Source organism: Neocloeon triangulifer, unplaced genomic scaffold (genome assembly GCF_031216515.1).
Source record: "Neocloeon triangulifer isolate White Clay Creek 2 clone unplaced genomic scaffold, ASM3121651v1 ptg000002l, whole genome shotgun sequence".
NCBI lineage: Eukaryota > Metazoa > Arthropoda > Insecta > Ephemeroptera > Baetidae > Neocloeon > Neocloeon triangulifer.
In genome coordinates this window covers 7617725-7632939 of record NW_026775545.1, presented here as the reverse complement: position 1 = coordinate 7632939, position 15215 = coordinate 7617725, and the positions used below count along the sequence as shown (strand labels likewise).

Genomic DNA, 15215 nt, shown 5'->3' with positions numbered 1-15215 from the left:
AACAACACTGAAGCAGACAAATTTGCACATTATCAATATTGTTCGTGGAAGTGCTTCAGTATTCACTTGATCTAGGAACAGGTGAAAAAGTCAATTGAAATTTTTTGAAATAAAAACAATCTAATTTTTTTCTTTCAAGGAAAACACTGTGGAAAAAATATTATTTTTAAACTATACATATTACTTGCAATTAAAGATTGGTTTTTCTTCATAGCTTCAATTTTTTTTTTCATTTTAGTGATTCAAAAAGAAACCTTAATATTATGAAGATTCAAAACGAGACAGTAATTTTTTTGTAACAAGAAATAATCTAAAAAGCTTAACAATTTATCGCAGTTTATTTTACCAATAAATTTCTGCTAAGAACATAGCACATAAATGCCAGGAAAAACGATTCACTTCCTCGAAACCAGATGCAGAAACGAATGCCGTGCACAGTGTTTAATCTTGCATGCATTTTGCCCCACGTTTTCCGTTCTTTGAAATATCATCAGTCGGATAATCTTTCATATACGCGTGCCTGGCGCTTTTGCATCTTTCTTTTCCGCTGCAAAACGACAACCAAGAGGGTTTCCAGCGCATATTATGTACTATCGTACGGAAGCAAAAAGCAGCGCCTTTCCGCCGCAACCAACATCAATCATATTTCACAACAACGCCACGGACATATGTGATCCGAGAGGCTGCTTCGACGAATCAGACTTTTTTGCTCGGCAGCTCGAGTTCAATTATTTGATTGGACTTCTCGGGAACATGGGATTATTTTTATTTTCCGTTTTGTTGCCTGCCGGTACAAACCGCGATCCGACACAAAAGGCGGGGAGCAAAAAAGGATAGAGGAATTGGTCCGGATTTGTGCATCTCAACTGACCTCGAACTGAATTTCAACAAAATTTCGTGATTAGATTGAGTTTCATTTCCTTCTTTGGCTAATTGAAATTAAAATTATTTTAAATCAATAAAAAACCTATTAATTAAATTAGGTAGCTCCGCACAACTCCATTGATAATAAAATTTTACATTTTTCCGTCATAAGAAACAGAAAAAAAAATTTCCAACTTTGGCGAATGAGCTGTTTTTGATCTCTGAAGTATTATGAAAATCTTTGTCGTGTTATCCAACAATTCAATATTTTTTCCTGTCCTTTCTTTCTACGCAAATTTTAGTTGCAAGAAGCAAACTAAAAAAATAAATAAATAAATAAAAATTAGTATTCAGAATAAATAATTAAAGAAATGAAACATAAAAAACCTGTTAATATGGAATATAAAAAAAGGTGATTAATTCTTTAATTTGTACTTTTGAAATATTACAATAATTTTGGTGCAGGCATGAACATGAAATTTTAAAGAATGCTTGCAATAACGTTATTAATTGTCCTCTTTTTGCTACATTATTATTAGATTAACGGGGCGCAGAGCACGCATCATTAATTTCAGTTTGAGAATGTTTGCTCAAGCCTCTCAATAATATTACTTTTTTGCTAATGGCCTCTATCAATTAAGGTGAGTTTCCGTCCGTTCGAATTAATCCTTCCTGGCTGGGTAGGCCAACCCCGACACAAACAGCCTCCAACTCAGATTCGCAAACAACAGATCATTTCCTAGCCGACTGCCGAATCTCCGGAGCTGTTATAATTGAAGCTGAGCAAAATGGATTTCGCCCGACCCGGGGTGCCTCCTAAGCAGCTCTGCTAATGGAGGAGCGCGCTCTTAATAATGAATTGATGACGCGGGGACAAGAGTGCCGACGAGACTTTCGGCCGCGTGCGGTTTACGACGTGCGCGATTATGGACACTTTTGCTAATGGATTTTTGACACAAATTATTTAATGGTGGCAATTCCCCTGGGTCGCTCTATTTATAAAAACTTGCGGCTCCATAAATATTTTTAAAGTAGGTAATTTAAGCTAAATAAAACCGATTAAATTGTTTTCATTTGTCTCATTTAGGGAGTAGAAATTGTCTTGGAGAATTGGAACCCGGCTATTCGTTTGTAGATGGGATATACATTTTAAAATTATATTTCCACAGAAACTTGAGCAAAACGAAAATTATTTTAACTGTCAACTTTTAATAGAGTTTGATATTATTATTCTTCATCATTAAGTGTTAAGATTAATGATATTTATAAATATTTTATAGTACATATAATAGTAGTCTTACTAATAAACGTTACCTAAGCATATCCTTAATAAAGGTAATGTAAAATTAGGTTTCTGTCTGGATCATAATTGTATTGCCCGCTGTGGAAATAAATATAATTTACAATATAGACTATTCAAATTATGAAAGATTTTACATGTTATGTAACAATTGTTACAATTTTTATAAGAATAAAAATAAAAATTGTTAAATAAAAAATTAAAAAAATTAACAATTAAAAAATAAAAACTGTTATTTTATTATCTTAATTAAATATTTAAAATTTGATAATATAATGTTGATTTTTTCTGCAAGTTAAAAAAAATGATTAAAAATTAAACAAAAATAAATACATATGTTGTAATCTCACGACTCGTCTCATTACATGTTTCTTTATAAATTTTCCTGGAAAGAAAATATGCTTCACTTTATCTTATTGCTTTCTGAAAAACCATGTAAGCATATTGTAACGTATTTCAAAGTGCTGCCTTTATTCACTCTCACGACTTCTCCCTTAACAAAAAGACAGCCAAAACTAGCACAATTTCTAACTTCCCAGCTCCCGTCAGCCTTGGGAAGAATTTAATTAATTAATTAAACAGCACGAACTCGTCTCCGCGAAGGGAGATGCTGAAAATCTCTCTCATTTGGAGAGTGAAAGGTTAAAACGTCGAGTGAGCGTCACTTTGCCGAATTCAAAATAAATCCCGACGGGACAAAAGTGGACGGACGGGTGTCGGCGACAAAGTTTGATCTTATCCGAGCCAGTGGCAACAAATAACGGAGTGCGTGTGTTCATCCCTTTGACACCTCGGGCGTTTGTGTATGGAGCGGGTGTTTATGGCGTGTTTATCTCGATGGTCGTCGACACACAACAGGGGGCTTACTTTAAACAGTGCCGACTGATGGCCAGTTAATCAGAGGTGACAGAGCCTGTGTGTTTCGTGTCGCGCAGACAAATATACGTCGGCGGTCCACCGCAGCAAAGAGAGTTTGTTCCTCCCTTGCTCTCTTGTTGTTATTTGTCCGTTTTGCTTTGCCTTTGCACCTTTATTTATCGCACTGCCGCAGCCGACCGCAAACTGGGCGATAATAACGCGCCCACCGCCGGGATTAATGTCCTGCGAATTTCCAGCCCCACACGCAACTCGCTTTTGCAGATTTAACTTTGAAATGCATATGTGTGCGCCTTGTTTTTTTGGCTTCTCACTTTTCGCTCTGCTGCGTAGATGCTTCATTAAGTTAATTTGGTTTTTGCTCGCTTTTGATGTGTGGTGTCAAATTCTGATGTTTTGCGAAATGAATTTCAAGGGTGTTTCCGTTTAACATTATAATTTTGCTGATTAAATTTCAAGACTGATGAAGTTATCTTGCCCCGTTCTTGTTTGAGAACCTAAAATATTAACAACGTTAAAAATGGCTCAAAATTGCTTCAGTAATAGTTTTTCTTTTTATAAATGTTGCCTCTTTCTAAATTAGCGCATCATCAGGAAAAGTAGTAAAGTCTACAGATCACATTCAGGAAAACCCAAATAATATATATTTAGTATTAAAAAATTCACCTTGACTGTGAGCTTATAAAAAACTGCTAGAAAATAAACCAGGTAAAAAAGGTTTCTTTGAATTTGTTGCTTCTCTTGCTTTTCAATAATTATAAGAGGAGCTTAATTTTCCCTCTATATTTTGAGATTTTTTGTGATTTTCCTACGTCAATGTTGCTACTTTTTGGCAACAAATAGTAAAAGCAAAATACAATTTTTTTATTCATGTCCTTCATAACGATTTTACTTTAAGCTATTTTTTCACTCAATTTGCGAGTCCTAAAAATGATATTTTCTCCAGTCTCAACTACAAGCATAAATATCAAGATAAAAAAAAATTCTAAAAATTTAATATAATATAGGAAAAAATCGTTGCGGAAATAATTGTAATAAATTATACTTATTTAACAAGCCATTAAACGATCCATGAATCTTACCATGGCTAATATCATGATTTGAGGGAGGATAATTTATTTTCATTTTCTAGCAAAATAAAAAAACCTGCACTTTAATCCAGAATATATTTCATGCCGTTAGCGTATAAAGGCAGCATGAAGGTACCTGTTTTTCTTATTTTAGATTCGGCTGGGCTCGGCCGTTTTGGGAGTGGTTAAAAGCATGTCTTCTTTGAAGAATGGTTCAATTTGCAAAATCTTCACGTGGGTCTGTCTTTTTGCTCATGATCGACACACATACGCAATAGAACGAAATTGGTTCAATCTATGATCGGTGGTGCTGCAGTGGATGGGCGGCGGAGAAACTTTTTCTAGCATGTGATGTGACATACTATACAGACTCCATTATCCGCCACGTTTGGCGAAGATTTTCCTTGTAAAAGCGTCGCACGCATCGTGAACACAGTGATTTCGCGCGCGCGATTCTTCCACCTCCTCTTCAAACTCTTACTTTTTTCCTTTTCTTTGCCGAAGAGACGCCGCGGAGGCAGAGAAAAATCGCAATTTTGTCACGCTCACTTTGCGCGGAGTAACGAAATTTGAGCTCAATCCAGGCCGTGCAATTTTCTCCGTGTGTGTTCAGCTCTTGCTTTCTTTCCTGGTTGCTTCGCCCGAGCTCATCCGCGAGTGCGCGACGGTGCGTGTGACAGATTCTCGTTTTCCCCAGCAATAATCTCCCTGCTTGTTGTTTGCTGCCTGCTCCCTCAGCCTTCGAGACATTTCGGTTGCATTTGACATTACTTACAAATTGCTTTTCCAAAACTTGGTTCAAAAACACACATACACAGCTTCCAAAGTTGTCAGTGTATTTTTGTTTGGTAAAAAAAACGACAGCAATTAAAAATAAAATTAAATAATTTTTGGGGTTGATGCATCAAAATTTTTCCTCTTCTATAACCACACGAGTTTAGTAATTAAAATTATTTATTTTTTAATGGTATTTTGATTTAAATAATATCATCTACAAAAAGCCTCTTAAATTCCATTTTTAATAGTTATTTTTTCTATATAATTGTTTGGAAAATACTGAATTTTAAATCAATTATATAAGCACATTGTGAAATAATACAAACGAGTTTGAAACAATGGTCTGTTCTATTTATGAAGTTGAACAAAAGCCAGAACCCCTATTTAATTTCCCTGCCCAAACCCCGTGATATGAATTTAAAACTCTCGTCTGCCTCACAAAGCTCCATTCCGGTTCATAACCCCATCTCGGAAGTGGCCAAAGTTGCACGGCATAACTTTTCATTTTTCGCCTTTCATCTAAAATAATTGCGAACGACTCAATTCCCCGGCCGGCCAAACGAGAACGAGCTGCGCAGCCCAAAATATGCTCACACATTTTCGTATAACTACTTGTTAGAGTTTTTAGCTTTCTGCTGGTCGTTCCGGGGGCGTGTAATTGCGGGTCGGCCGCCCGTATTTGAATTCGTCGGGGTCGACTCGCTCGTCTGCCTGCGAATCGAGCGTAATGTGGAGCTGGGCGAGCGAGAGAGGGAATTGCTGCTATTCACGGTTATGGTGTGTTGGTATCATAATTATTTATTATTATTGTTTCGTGTGTTGGTACACGGTCGTAAATTTGGAAAAACACAACAAACGAACACGTAATCTGCCTCCATCCATTTGTAAAGAGCAGCCGCCCTTTATACGAACACAGCGCTGTTTAATCTGCAGCTAATGCGCTTTTAGCCGATGATATTTTATTGCACACAGCGGCCCGTCCTCCCACTAACCCGTCGGATTACCAGGAACAAAAGGTGTGGGCGAGATATTCAATTGGAAAAGATGAGTTCCAGTAACGATCACTTGTATGTTATAAAAAGGATTCTTTGCCGACTAAGCGAGAAAGAACAAAAATAATCGAGTTGGAAAATATTGGTTGACAAAATTTTCTCAGTTTTAAAGGAGAGAAAATTTGGAGAACACTCCATGAATGTTTCAATAGAATCTATTCAATAGACACGATAATAATTGCTTGAGCATTGCATGATAAAATGATTTGTAAACTTCATGTAGTTATTTACTATAATTTCTGAAATATTATTGTTTTTAATAAATCATCTATTAAATTTATATCATTTACAGCTTCAACACTTAATTTTATTTAATCGTATCTTGCATTATGAATTTGATGTTAATATATTAAGTAATAATTAAAATATGCAGTATAATCTACTGCAGTTAAGAAAAAGTAATTTTTATAAATTCCATAGATCGTTTCATTATCTAATAAATTAAATGTCTTTCGTTTAACTATTTTTAATAACATTTAGTTCCAATACAATCTGTATCATGCCTGCATAAAATTAACACATATTAGTCTTCTATATTGAAAGAATTTTTTTTAAATGAAGACTTTCATATTATAATTCTATTCAATTAAATTATTATCTTCATTTAATTAGACGTGTGACCTGAGGTACCTCAAAAATTATCATAATTCTGTTTTATTTAATAGCAATTCCATCTGCCTTTGATAATTTTGAATTAATCGTGTGATCGTCCAACGAGATTGGAGTCTGGTGAGTCAAAGGACATCAACTCGCAGCGCACAAAAGCGGCAGCCGTCCGTTTTCGCCGGGAGGATCAGCACCCAGGCCAACATGCACACACAGAGGCCAGCCGGGCACAATAATTGCCCTCACAGATAAGGGTCAGCCGGCTGGCGGTCGGCGCGAATCACGAGAGCGTGCATATTTATTATTAAAATGTCGCCAGCACCGAAAGCGGGCAGTTTCATCAGCGGCCCGCCGTTTGCCATCAAGGTGGCCTTTGTTTAGCCCACGCCGCTCTTTGCAATAACAATCTTATGCCGCACGGCCTTTGCGACAAAAGCCCATCTTGATGCGACGTAATATGTACGGCCTCTCTTTTGTTTGTTTTGCATAGGCCAGTTTATTAAGGGCCCACTCATTGTTGATGTATGTTACGGCTGCCTCGTTTGATGGATTTTCCGGATAGCTGGATGATGAGCCGGTTGGCTGGATCTCATCACCCAAATGGAGAACGGGGCCAATTACTTAAGGAATTGACAAAACAGATACACAACCTGCTTTAAGGGCGATAATTTATTTGAAATTCCTTTCATATTGTTTTGTTAATTTTGTTGTTGCTCCCTGAGCACTGCCAAAATAATGAAAAATTATTTTTTTTAATTCATAAATTTCTTATCTGTATAACAAATTTTCAAGGTTTAATTATTTAAAACTAAATAAATTTTTCAGAACTTTTGGTTGGGAGGGACGATTCGTAAGTTTTTGGGTTTATTGGGAAAAAATATTTGATTAATATGCATTGTGGTATTATTATTTTTTTAGATACTTATATACTTAGATTGAGTTCTGATTTTTTTGTTATAAATTTCTATATTTAAAAATTACCCTTGCCTGCCCTGGCCTTACATGAGGATGTCTTTATTTTATATAGTTCCATGAAATATCTAAACACTATACTACTATTGTTTACAATTGATAGTTAATATCACCTGAAATCACCTATTTGATGAAAAATTAGCTCAGACTATTTTCACTATCAAAAGTAAATATCAAATTATTTTCATCGTGAGATTTTTCACATTTAAACTTTATTTTGTGACACACAATTCCTTCTCTTAAATCATCCAAAAACAATAAATTATTATTCAGAAAAGGATTAATTAACTATTTCAGCAAAAAGAATCAATTGAAAAATGCCTATTTCGCTAAAATAATCACACATTTTCTAAGCCTTTTCCACTCTTGTGCTATTTGTTTAAATTCTAAGAAGAATTTGATTTCGAACAGAATATTCTTTGCGAATCAATTTTCATAATTTTCAGCGTCACTAAAATAGCTCAGAAAAGTGTCACCCAAGTGTTATTGACTTTTAAGATGTTTATTTTGCGCAGCTCCCATCGTGCAGGCGAGAATTATCTCGCCGGCGCAAAAGCGCAGAGGACTGATAGAAGGTAGGTGAGCTGCTGGGTGCTTTAGTTAATTAAGCTGACGACGCGTTTTTCGTCCGTTCGCTCTTGAACGTCCCCAGCAGACCATCGAACCGATTTTAATTGGACAAGTGCGCCAGGAAGAGAGCAACTAACTAAGTACACGTCCCGCGAGAGAGAAAGGGAGGGAATGATAAAAATGGATTCGCACTAAACGAAGAAAGGAGAGAGAGAAGTGGCTGCGGACTTTTAATCCCTCGAAAGCCACACGAGCACCGGCGGCGGATAAAATTTTATTCAATTCGATTACGAGAGAGAAAGAAAGAATTGAAAGCGCCCCAAGAGGTGGCAATTTCATCCCCAGAGCTTTCCTCTTTTATCTTCCATTCAAATAAGCGATCGCACAAATTTCTGAATTTTACGCTGTGTGGCCTCAATTGGCGAAAACAGCGCGCATGCCACGTCGTTTATCACGCGCAGCGGCTGGCCAGGGACAATATCGGCCGCAAATATTAGTCGGCTGTAAATTTTGATGCACAACATTCAAAACACATGGCGCTGAGAGAATTTGAGAGCACATCAAGTTGAGAACTCCTTCCTTCTTGTTCCAAACGCCATCACAACCAACTGCCGCCGCCCGAAGGCTTTTTTTTGCGCAACCTGAGCCACTCGTCCCAGCAGCATTCGGAAAGAGAATTTGTGAACACGCTTAAAACATGAATCTCTGCTGCAAACGGTGCGAAAATGTAAATTTTATTGCTTCGAGTTCAACGCGGCAACTGTATGATCAACAAAAAAATTATTTTTATTAAAATCATTGCGGCATTGCGCTGCATAACCACAAGAGCGCCTGAGAAATCATAGGTATGCAACCTGCACTACTGAATTGTCTAGCATGTTGCATGATTATGTTTATAGGGTCAGGGTTAATAATTTGGACCTGTGAAAATATATATATCTTTAAAATTCAGCAGTTCACCTTAGGAGCGCATTGTAACTGATATTTTTTTTAAATTCTGCTGCATAGTTTTTCTTCAAGGAAATTTGAATATTTACACATTACCAATAATTTTCAATCTATAAATTTATTTGAAAAAAAAAATAAATCAAATATTAAATCTGGAAATGTATAAAAAATAAAAAAAAGTTTAATTATTTTTTACTTTATATTTATTGTAGGACTTTTATTTTATTTCTACAGCGTTTAGCTCAATATTTTTTGCCTTATGCATGCCACTATTAGCCTTGCTTTGTGACGCTCTATTTACGCGTTTTTATCGTGAGACGACACGCCAAGCATGGGAAGTTCCCCGGCAGGGCGTGGTGCGGCCGAATAACAATTTCTCAAAGGCTAAAGGCCAATACATAATGATGCTGTTGTGGGCGCTCTTTTATCCCCTGGCTGCCGGTGCTTCCGTGATCAGCCGGCTTAAAAGTTGGTTTTCCTTCGACTTTTCCTTCCTGCCGTACGTGCAGGGATATTGCTCCGCATAAGAAGCTATTACCAAGTCTCGTCGCGAGGAGAAACTTTCGTTTTATAAGCGTTCTCGGATTGAATTTGTACCGTGAGTTGCACAGAATTTTTTTTTATATTTGCTGGATCAAAATATGAATGGTTGAACAGGTAAAGAGGAAAGTGATCAAAAGCGTCATTTCGCATTAAATATATTTTATCGCTGAATTTAAATTTTGTGATTTTAAATGAACGCATTAAACTTGAAACCGGATTCAGTTTGATCCAAAAAATTTCAAATTGGTCGAGTAATAAAGTAATTTGGCAAATTTAAAATCGAAATAACCCATATGAATGCTTTTGAGCTCTGATACAAAATAATGCCAATTCCCAGAACCCGTATTTGCAAAATCGACCAAATTTATTTGAATTATCACGCACGAGCATCAAATAAGCGCTTTGATGAACGAGGCAAAATAAATCTTCATCATTTCACTTTCGCGTGTGTGCGTCTCGCAGAAACAACCTGTTATTCGTCGCTTTTGAAATTATATCGCATTCCCAGAATATAATTCTGCACAGCGAGCGCCGCCTAATTAATAATGTGGCTCGCACACATCCGCCATTTGTATTCATTTGTACTGCAGTAATAGGATATAACAAAGATTGATCATAATTAATCGTCCGCCCCGCATGGCGGCCAACGAATGAGAAGCGGCAGAGCTGGCTCGCGTGCTGACTTTTTGTTCCTATGTTATCTGACTAAATTACAAACATACTCAAAACTACATGCAAACAGATTGAGATTATCAAATTGCGGCATTAGTGACAAGAGATAATTTCAACGTGGACCATCTACAATGTGGGCACGATATGAAAATTCGCTTTCTTTAAAGTGCCTCTAATTTATCAATCATCATTAAAAATTATATGAATCAAAAGCTAATAATGTTTTATTGAATGAAATGTACAATCATTGTTGAAACACCAAACTTAAAATTTATTTAAAATCCTAATGTGATCTGCTGCAACTTGATTCTGCAAAATAAAAATAAAATAGAACCGAAATAATTAAAAAAAAATAATCATAGAAAACCAGAAAATAGAAAAACGAAATTTTAAATTCCTGCGAAGAAATAAAATATCATAAAAATCGAGCTTGAATTATTTTCTTGAGCAAAAGTATAAGTCAAGCATTGAGCGAGTCAATTATTTCCAAAGAATGTCCATCAAATCTGATGAATGTCAGTTGCAGCTCTGCGCTCAAATTTAAACTTGGCCTCCCTAACAAAGTTGGCTCGCCTCTTCGATAGAAGGCAATAATAATTGTAATTAGCAATTCTCTATGAGCGCGCGCTAATGAAGCCGAACAAATTAATGCCACAAAATGAACTTTGTCTGCGCGCGGGCACAAAGCGAAACTGCCGAGTGCGCACTTTTTACCTGCAGGCCTTTGTGCCTCATCGACTCCCTCGCCCTTATGCCAAATGAGCCGCACCGACTTTTTGGTGTGCGTTCAAACTTTGACCTTTGTCAAGGAGAGCCGCTTATTGTTAATTGTGAAACGGGGGGAAACTTCATTTTTTTCCATTCAGCCGGTTGAAAAATAAACGAGGAAAAGTAAGTTTGTAAATTCAAAAATGTATTTTTACCTTATATTTGCCTAGGTGGTCCACCACGCAAGACAGCACCACTTCGCGTCCGAGGGGCACTGTCGCGTTCTGAATAGGTTGTCCAAAGTCGGGATCCTCAATCATTCTCGCCACAGACCATTCTGAAAAAGAAGATTTTCATGAGCTCGCACATCGACTAGATTCTTTTTAATTATTTTTTTTATTTTTAATGACATGATTATTAATTTGAAAGAAAATTTTTGTACATCAAGACACTTCTGGAAAAAAAAAACAATCCTGAGATAGCGTGACACCAGATACGTGGTGAAGGAAAAGCAATGCAAAATTATATTTTTTATTTATTAATATTTTTGTTTATTTGTACAAATGTTACTTAAAGCTGTCTCCTAACCATCATAACACATTAAAAGTATTTCAAATATGTAAAAAATTAAATTATATAATTTAAATAATGAAACTCTTATTTTGAAATTTTTATAGAAAATAAGTAACAAATCCTTTTTATAATTTCAAATTTATTATAAATTATTACATTATAATAATGCAATTATTTGATTTATATTTAAATAACATTGAATTTCAATAAAATTGCATCACAATCAGGCTCCAAGTGAGTATGCCATTATATACTTTTTTTATTGAAAAAATCTCGTTACAAGGAAAAATAAAAAATTTAAAGACACCCGACCCCAAAAGACAATCTCGAGTGTTAGCATTCCTTTCTAATTAATGTAAATAATCAATGTTATAACTTCATTAATCTCCCATGATGATCTCCTTTGAATACAGTTATTGAATTTTTTTTCTAATTTGGGACGAGATGAAAAACCTCAAATATGGTAACGAGAATTCCGCCTTCTATTGTGTGCGTTTGTTGCACGTGAGTGTGCCGGCCGGGGTATAAATTGGTCACACCGCTGGCGATGATGGTTTATTGCCAATTACTGGCCAGCAGGCAGGCGGGCACGCTATTACGAGAGTATGTGCATGTGTGTGTGTATCCATTTCCCAGCAGCCGAGCGAGAGCGACGCTTTATTGTTGTGGACGAGCAGTTGATGGCGAAATGGCGTTATGATGGCGCTAAGTGAATATAAATGGCCCATCAAACATGCACAAAGAACAAAAGTGCACCGATGGCATATTATTATACATCCACGCGCCGGGTTGGGCTCAGCTGCAATGGGCCGGATTATTTTATGCGAGTCTACCCTCTCTGTTGACGCGGGAGTTGCGGAGCAAAAAGGATAATGAGATTTGCCGCTTTTCTATATCAGTCGGAATTTGCAATTCTGATTCACCCACCACTGCTCTCTGCGAAAAAAGGCGAGCTGAATTACCACCAATCCATGTATGAATAATTAATTGTTAGTTAGTACGAACGCTTTTGTTGAACTTTTTAATGGATTTTGCACCGAGGCACGTTAATTACACGAGGATATGAGAGAATGGATTACTTTATAGAACAAAAACTGCGCAATTAATAGAAAATTTACATCAATTTTTTAGATTTTAGCGTGGAGTTGTGGATGATTCGTTTCAAATAATTGTCCGGCGGATTAAAAAATATTTATAAGAGTTGACTCTTGACCTCCTGATTCGATTCTTTCTGACACCAAAGGAATAAATGAATGAAGAAAGTGTAAATTTTTCAATATTTGGTTATGTACAGTATTACAATTTAGCGATTTTCTAATAAAATGAATCAAATTCATTCAGATTTAATTTTGATAATAAAATGATCTTGAGACTTTCACGTCAGGCCAAAATAAATCCATAGCAATAGTAGATTTTTGTCAGTTTGAAACTTGGTGGCTTTTCTGAAACTACGACAATGAGAATAATTTTTCCTTTCAAGGAGGTTGCCTGAAATCCATACCATGAAATGAGAGCAAAATTTGCATGATACAAAACTAACAAAGCATCTAATATATATCTTGATATCTTTGATTCCCAGCCACATAATCTTCGCGAGCTGTTGGCAATTTCCACGAGAATTTATTGTTTGGTTTTGTAAGAAGCTTTATTACTGCTCTTTATGAAATGCAAACTCAATGTGCATTGTCTGAAAAATTACATACAACACATACTTCGTGATTTCCGCTGCAGCTCCCACTTGGCGCTACTTGAAAGTGCAGAAATCTGCAGCGAGCTGCTGCAAGTCCGTATCAAATAGAATGTATGTAAGCACCATAAAATTCTGCTAGGAAGAAACGGGGAGGCGCATTAGCTCTGCGCCAGTAACTTTCTTTGGTTTTATTTCCCGGCGAACAGCAGCGAGATAAAGTTGTGGAAGCTGCTGCTGTTGCTAGAGAGAGGGAAAGAAAGACGGTGAATCCAAGATTGGATGGAAAATTTACTCTTCCCACGCTTCCTCACATTTTTTATTGCAGTCGGAGAAAATTATTTTTATCCAGCGCTTCACTCTACCGGGAAATTTTTTTGTTTCGTCTGCGTACAAAAGTAAAAAAATTCAGAAGAGGAAACAACACACATGGCTTGTTAGTTCTGGCAAATTGGCTCACAGTGTAAGCCAGGTTCGCAACACCGTGAAGCCCAATCGCAATCACGTGGCCAGAAAGACGTCGTCACGGTCTTTGCTTTCAGCTCTCATTTAATTATTCAAATTGGATTTTTACATCTGCAGTCAGAGAGGAAGGAGAGATTGGAACTTTTTCGTTTCAGACTTTCTATTCATGAGATCTACCAAGATCACGATTTTAATCCGGACCTTTTAATAAATTGAAGAATACAAAACACTTTTCTTTTTCAAATGTTCAAGAAAAAAAATTATTTCATTCCTCCAGCAACTGGCTGATTTAATTTTGAATCATGTTATTAAGACGCCGATTTTTATTTAAATAATAAGAGTCTGTTTATAGAAGAAGATAATGAAGCAATGGAAACAACATATTTTATAACCACTATCTCATAATTAAGAACATGGCCAAATATTTAAAAAGAAATTGTAAAATAAAAAATTGATAAGAAACGCTTACTAATTATGTACGGTGTTTGGCTTGACCCTCAATGATTTTTTATTTGTGTATAGTTTCATAGGAAATACAGAGCAAGAATAAGAAACGTTGCAAAAACGCGTGCCAGGGGCCAGGGAAGAATAAAAATTTAAGCATCAGGAACCAACCATCAGTTAGGCAATTTTCCTACAAATCTCTAAACTATTATTAATTTAAATTGATTTCACTTGTTTCAAATCTCCAGCAAGTAATGAAATTCTGAGTCGCAGAAATATAGAACTATTATTATTATTTTTATTTTGTATCTAATTGCGAATATAAACAAGAAATTTGAAAGCTTAACCACAAAATTAAAATGTCTGAAGGTGGTGGGTTGCGAAAATGAAAAATTGCGAGACATAAAGCATAGTGGGTTGAATTCTTAAAGGAACCAGTCAACTCTTTGGACCCCTAGCTGAAGCTCATTAATCATTAATTTCATTTCGCCCGGCGGCGAGAAGTGCATCTGGGTTGGCGGCGCGAGAAACGACTTAAGTTGGAAAAATTCGCGCGGCCCCAGATACCATTACCAAAGTTTTGGTGTGAAATATGAGTGCGAAAGGAGAAGAAAAAGGCCAGCGCGAGATGAAAAATGCGAATGGCGCGAGAAAAATTGCCACGAGTAATTACCTTCCTCGCCGCACACAAACACACGCTTACATACACTTGGTAATTTTGCAGACCCGACGCGGATTTATGGCGAATTTTATTATGCCACCCGTCGGCTCAGATTAATTTTCTCCTGCTTCGGAAATTATGCAAACATTTAATTGTTTTTCCCTCTCGTCTCTGGCTTTATTTCAATCTTCTGCTGGATTTTCGGCTCAACGTAGCAAATTTTCACAGAAAAGAAAATTGGTCTACCGAAAGGAAAATATCTTTTAATCATCAAAAGTTTTCCTTTCGTTTATCCAGCGCGCTCTCGCGAGACTTCTCGTTTGAAAAAAGAGAAGGAACAAGATAAAAGTTGACTAAAAACACTGGTGGAAGAAGCAGCAGGTTTAAAAGTCAACCGTCGCCCACAGAGACTCGCTTATTTTTGGAC

At 36.4% G+C, this 15215-nt stretch overlaps 1 protein-coding gene across 3 annotated transcripts in view; it reads right to left on the bottom strand.

Moving 5' to 3' along the window:
* LOC132205018 (lachesin-like) overlaps positions 1–15215 on the bottom strand; it is a 102059-nt gene that overhangs the window by 30942 nt on the left and 55902 nt on the right. For all 3 annotated transcript variants that reach the window (XM_059633824.1, XM_059633825.1, XM_059633826.1), the window contains one exon: positions 11174–11295. In XM_059633824.1, the coding sequence (XP_059489807.1) occupies positions 11174–11295 (122 nt within the window). The remainder of the gene's footprint in view (positions 1–11173; positions 11296–15215) is intronic.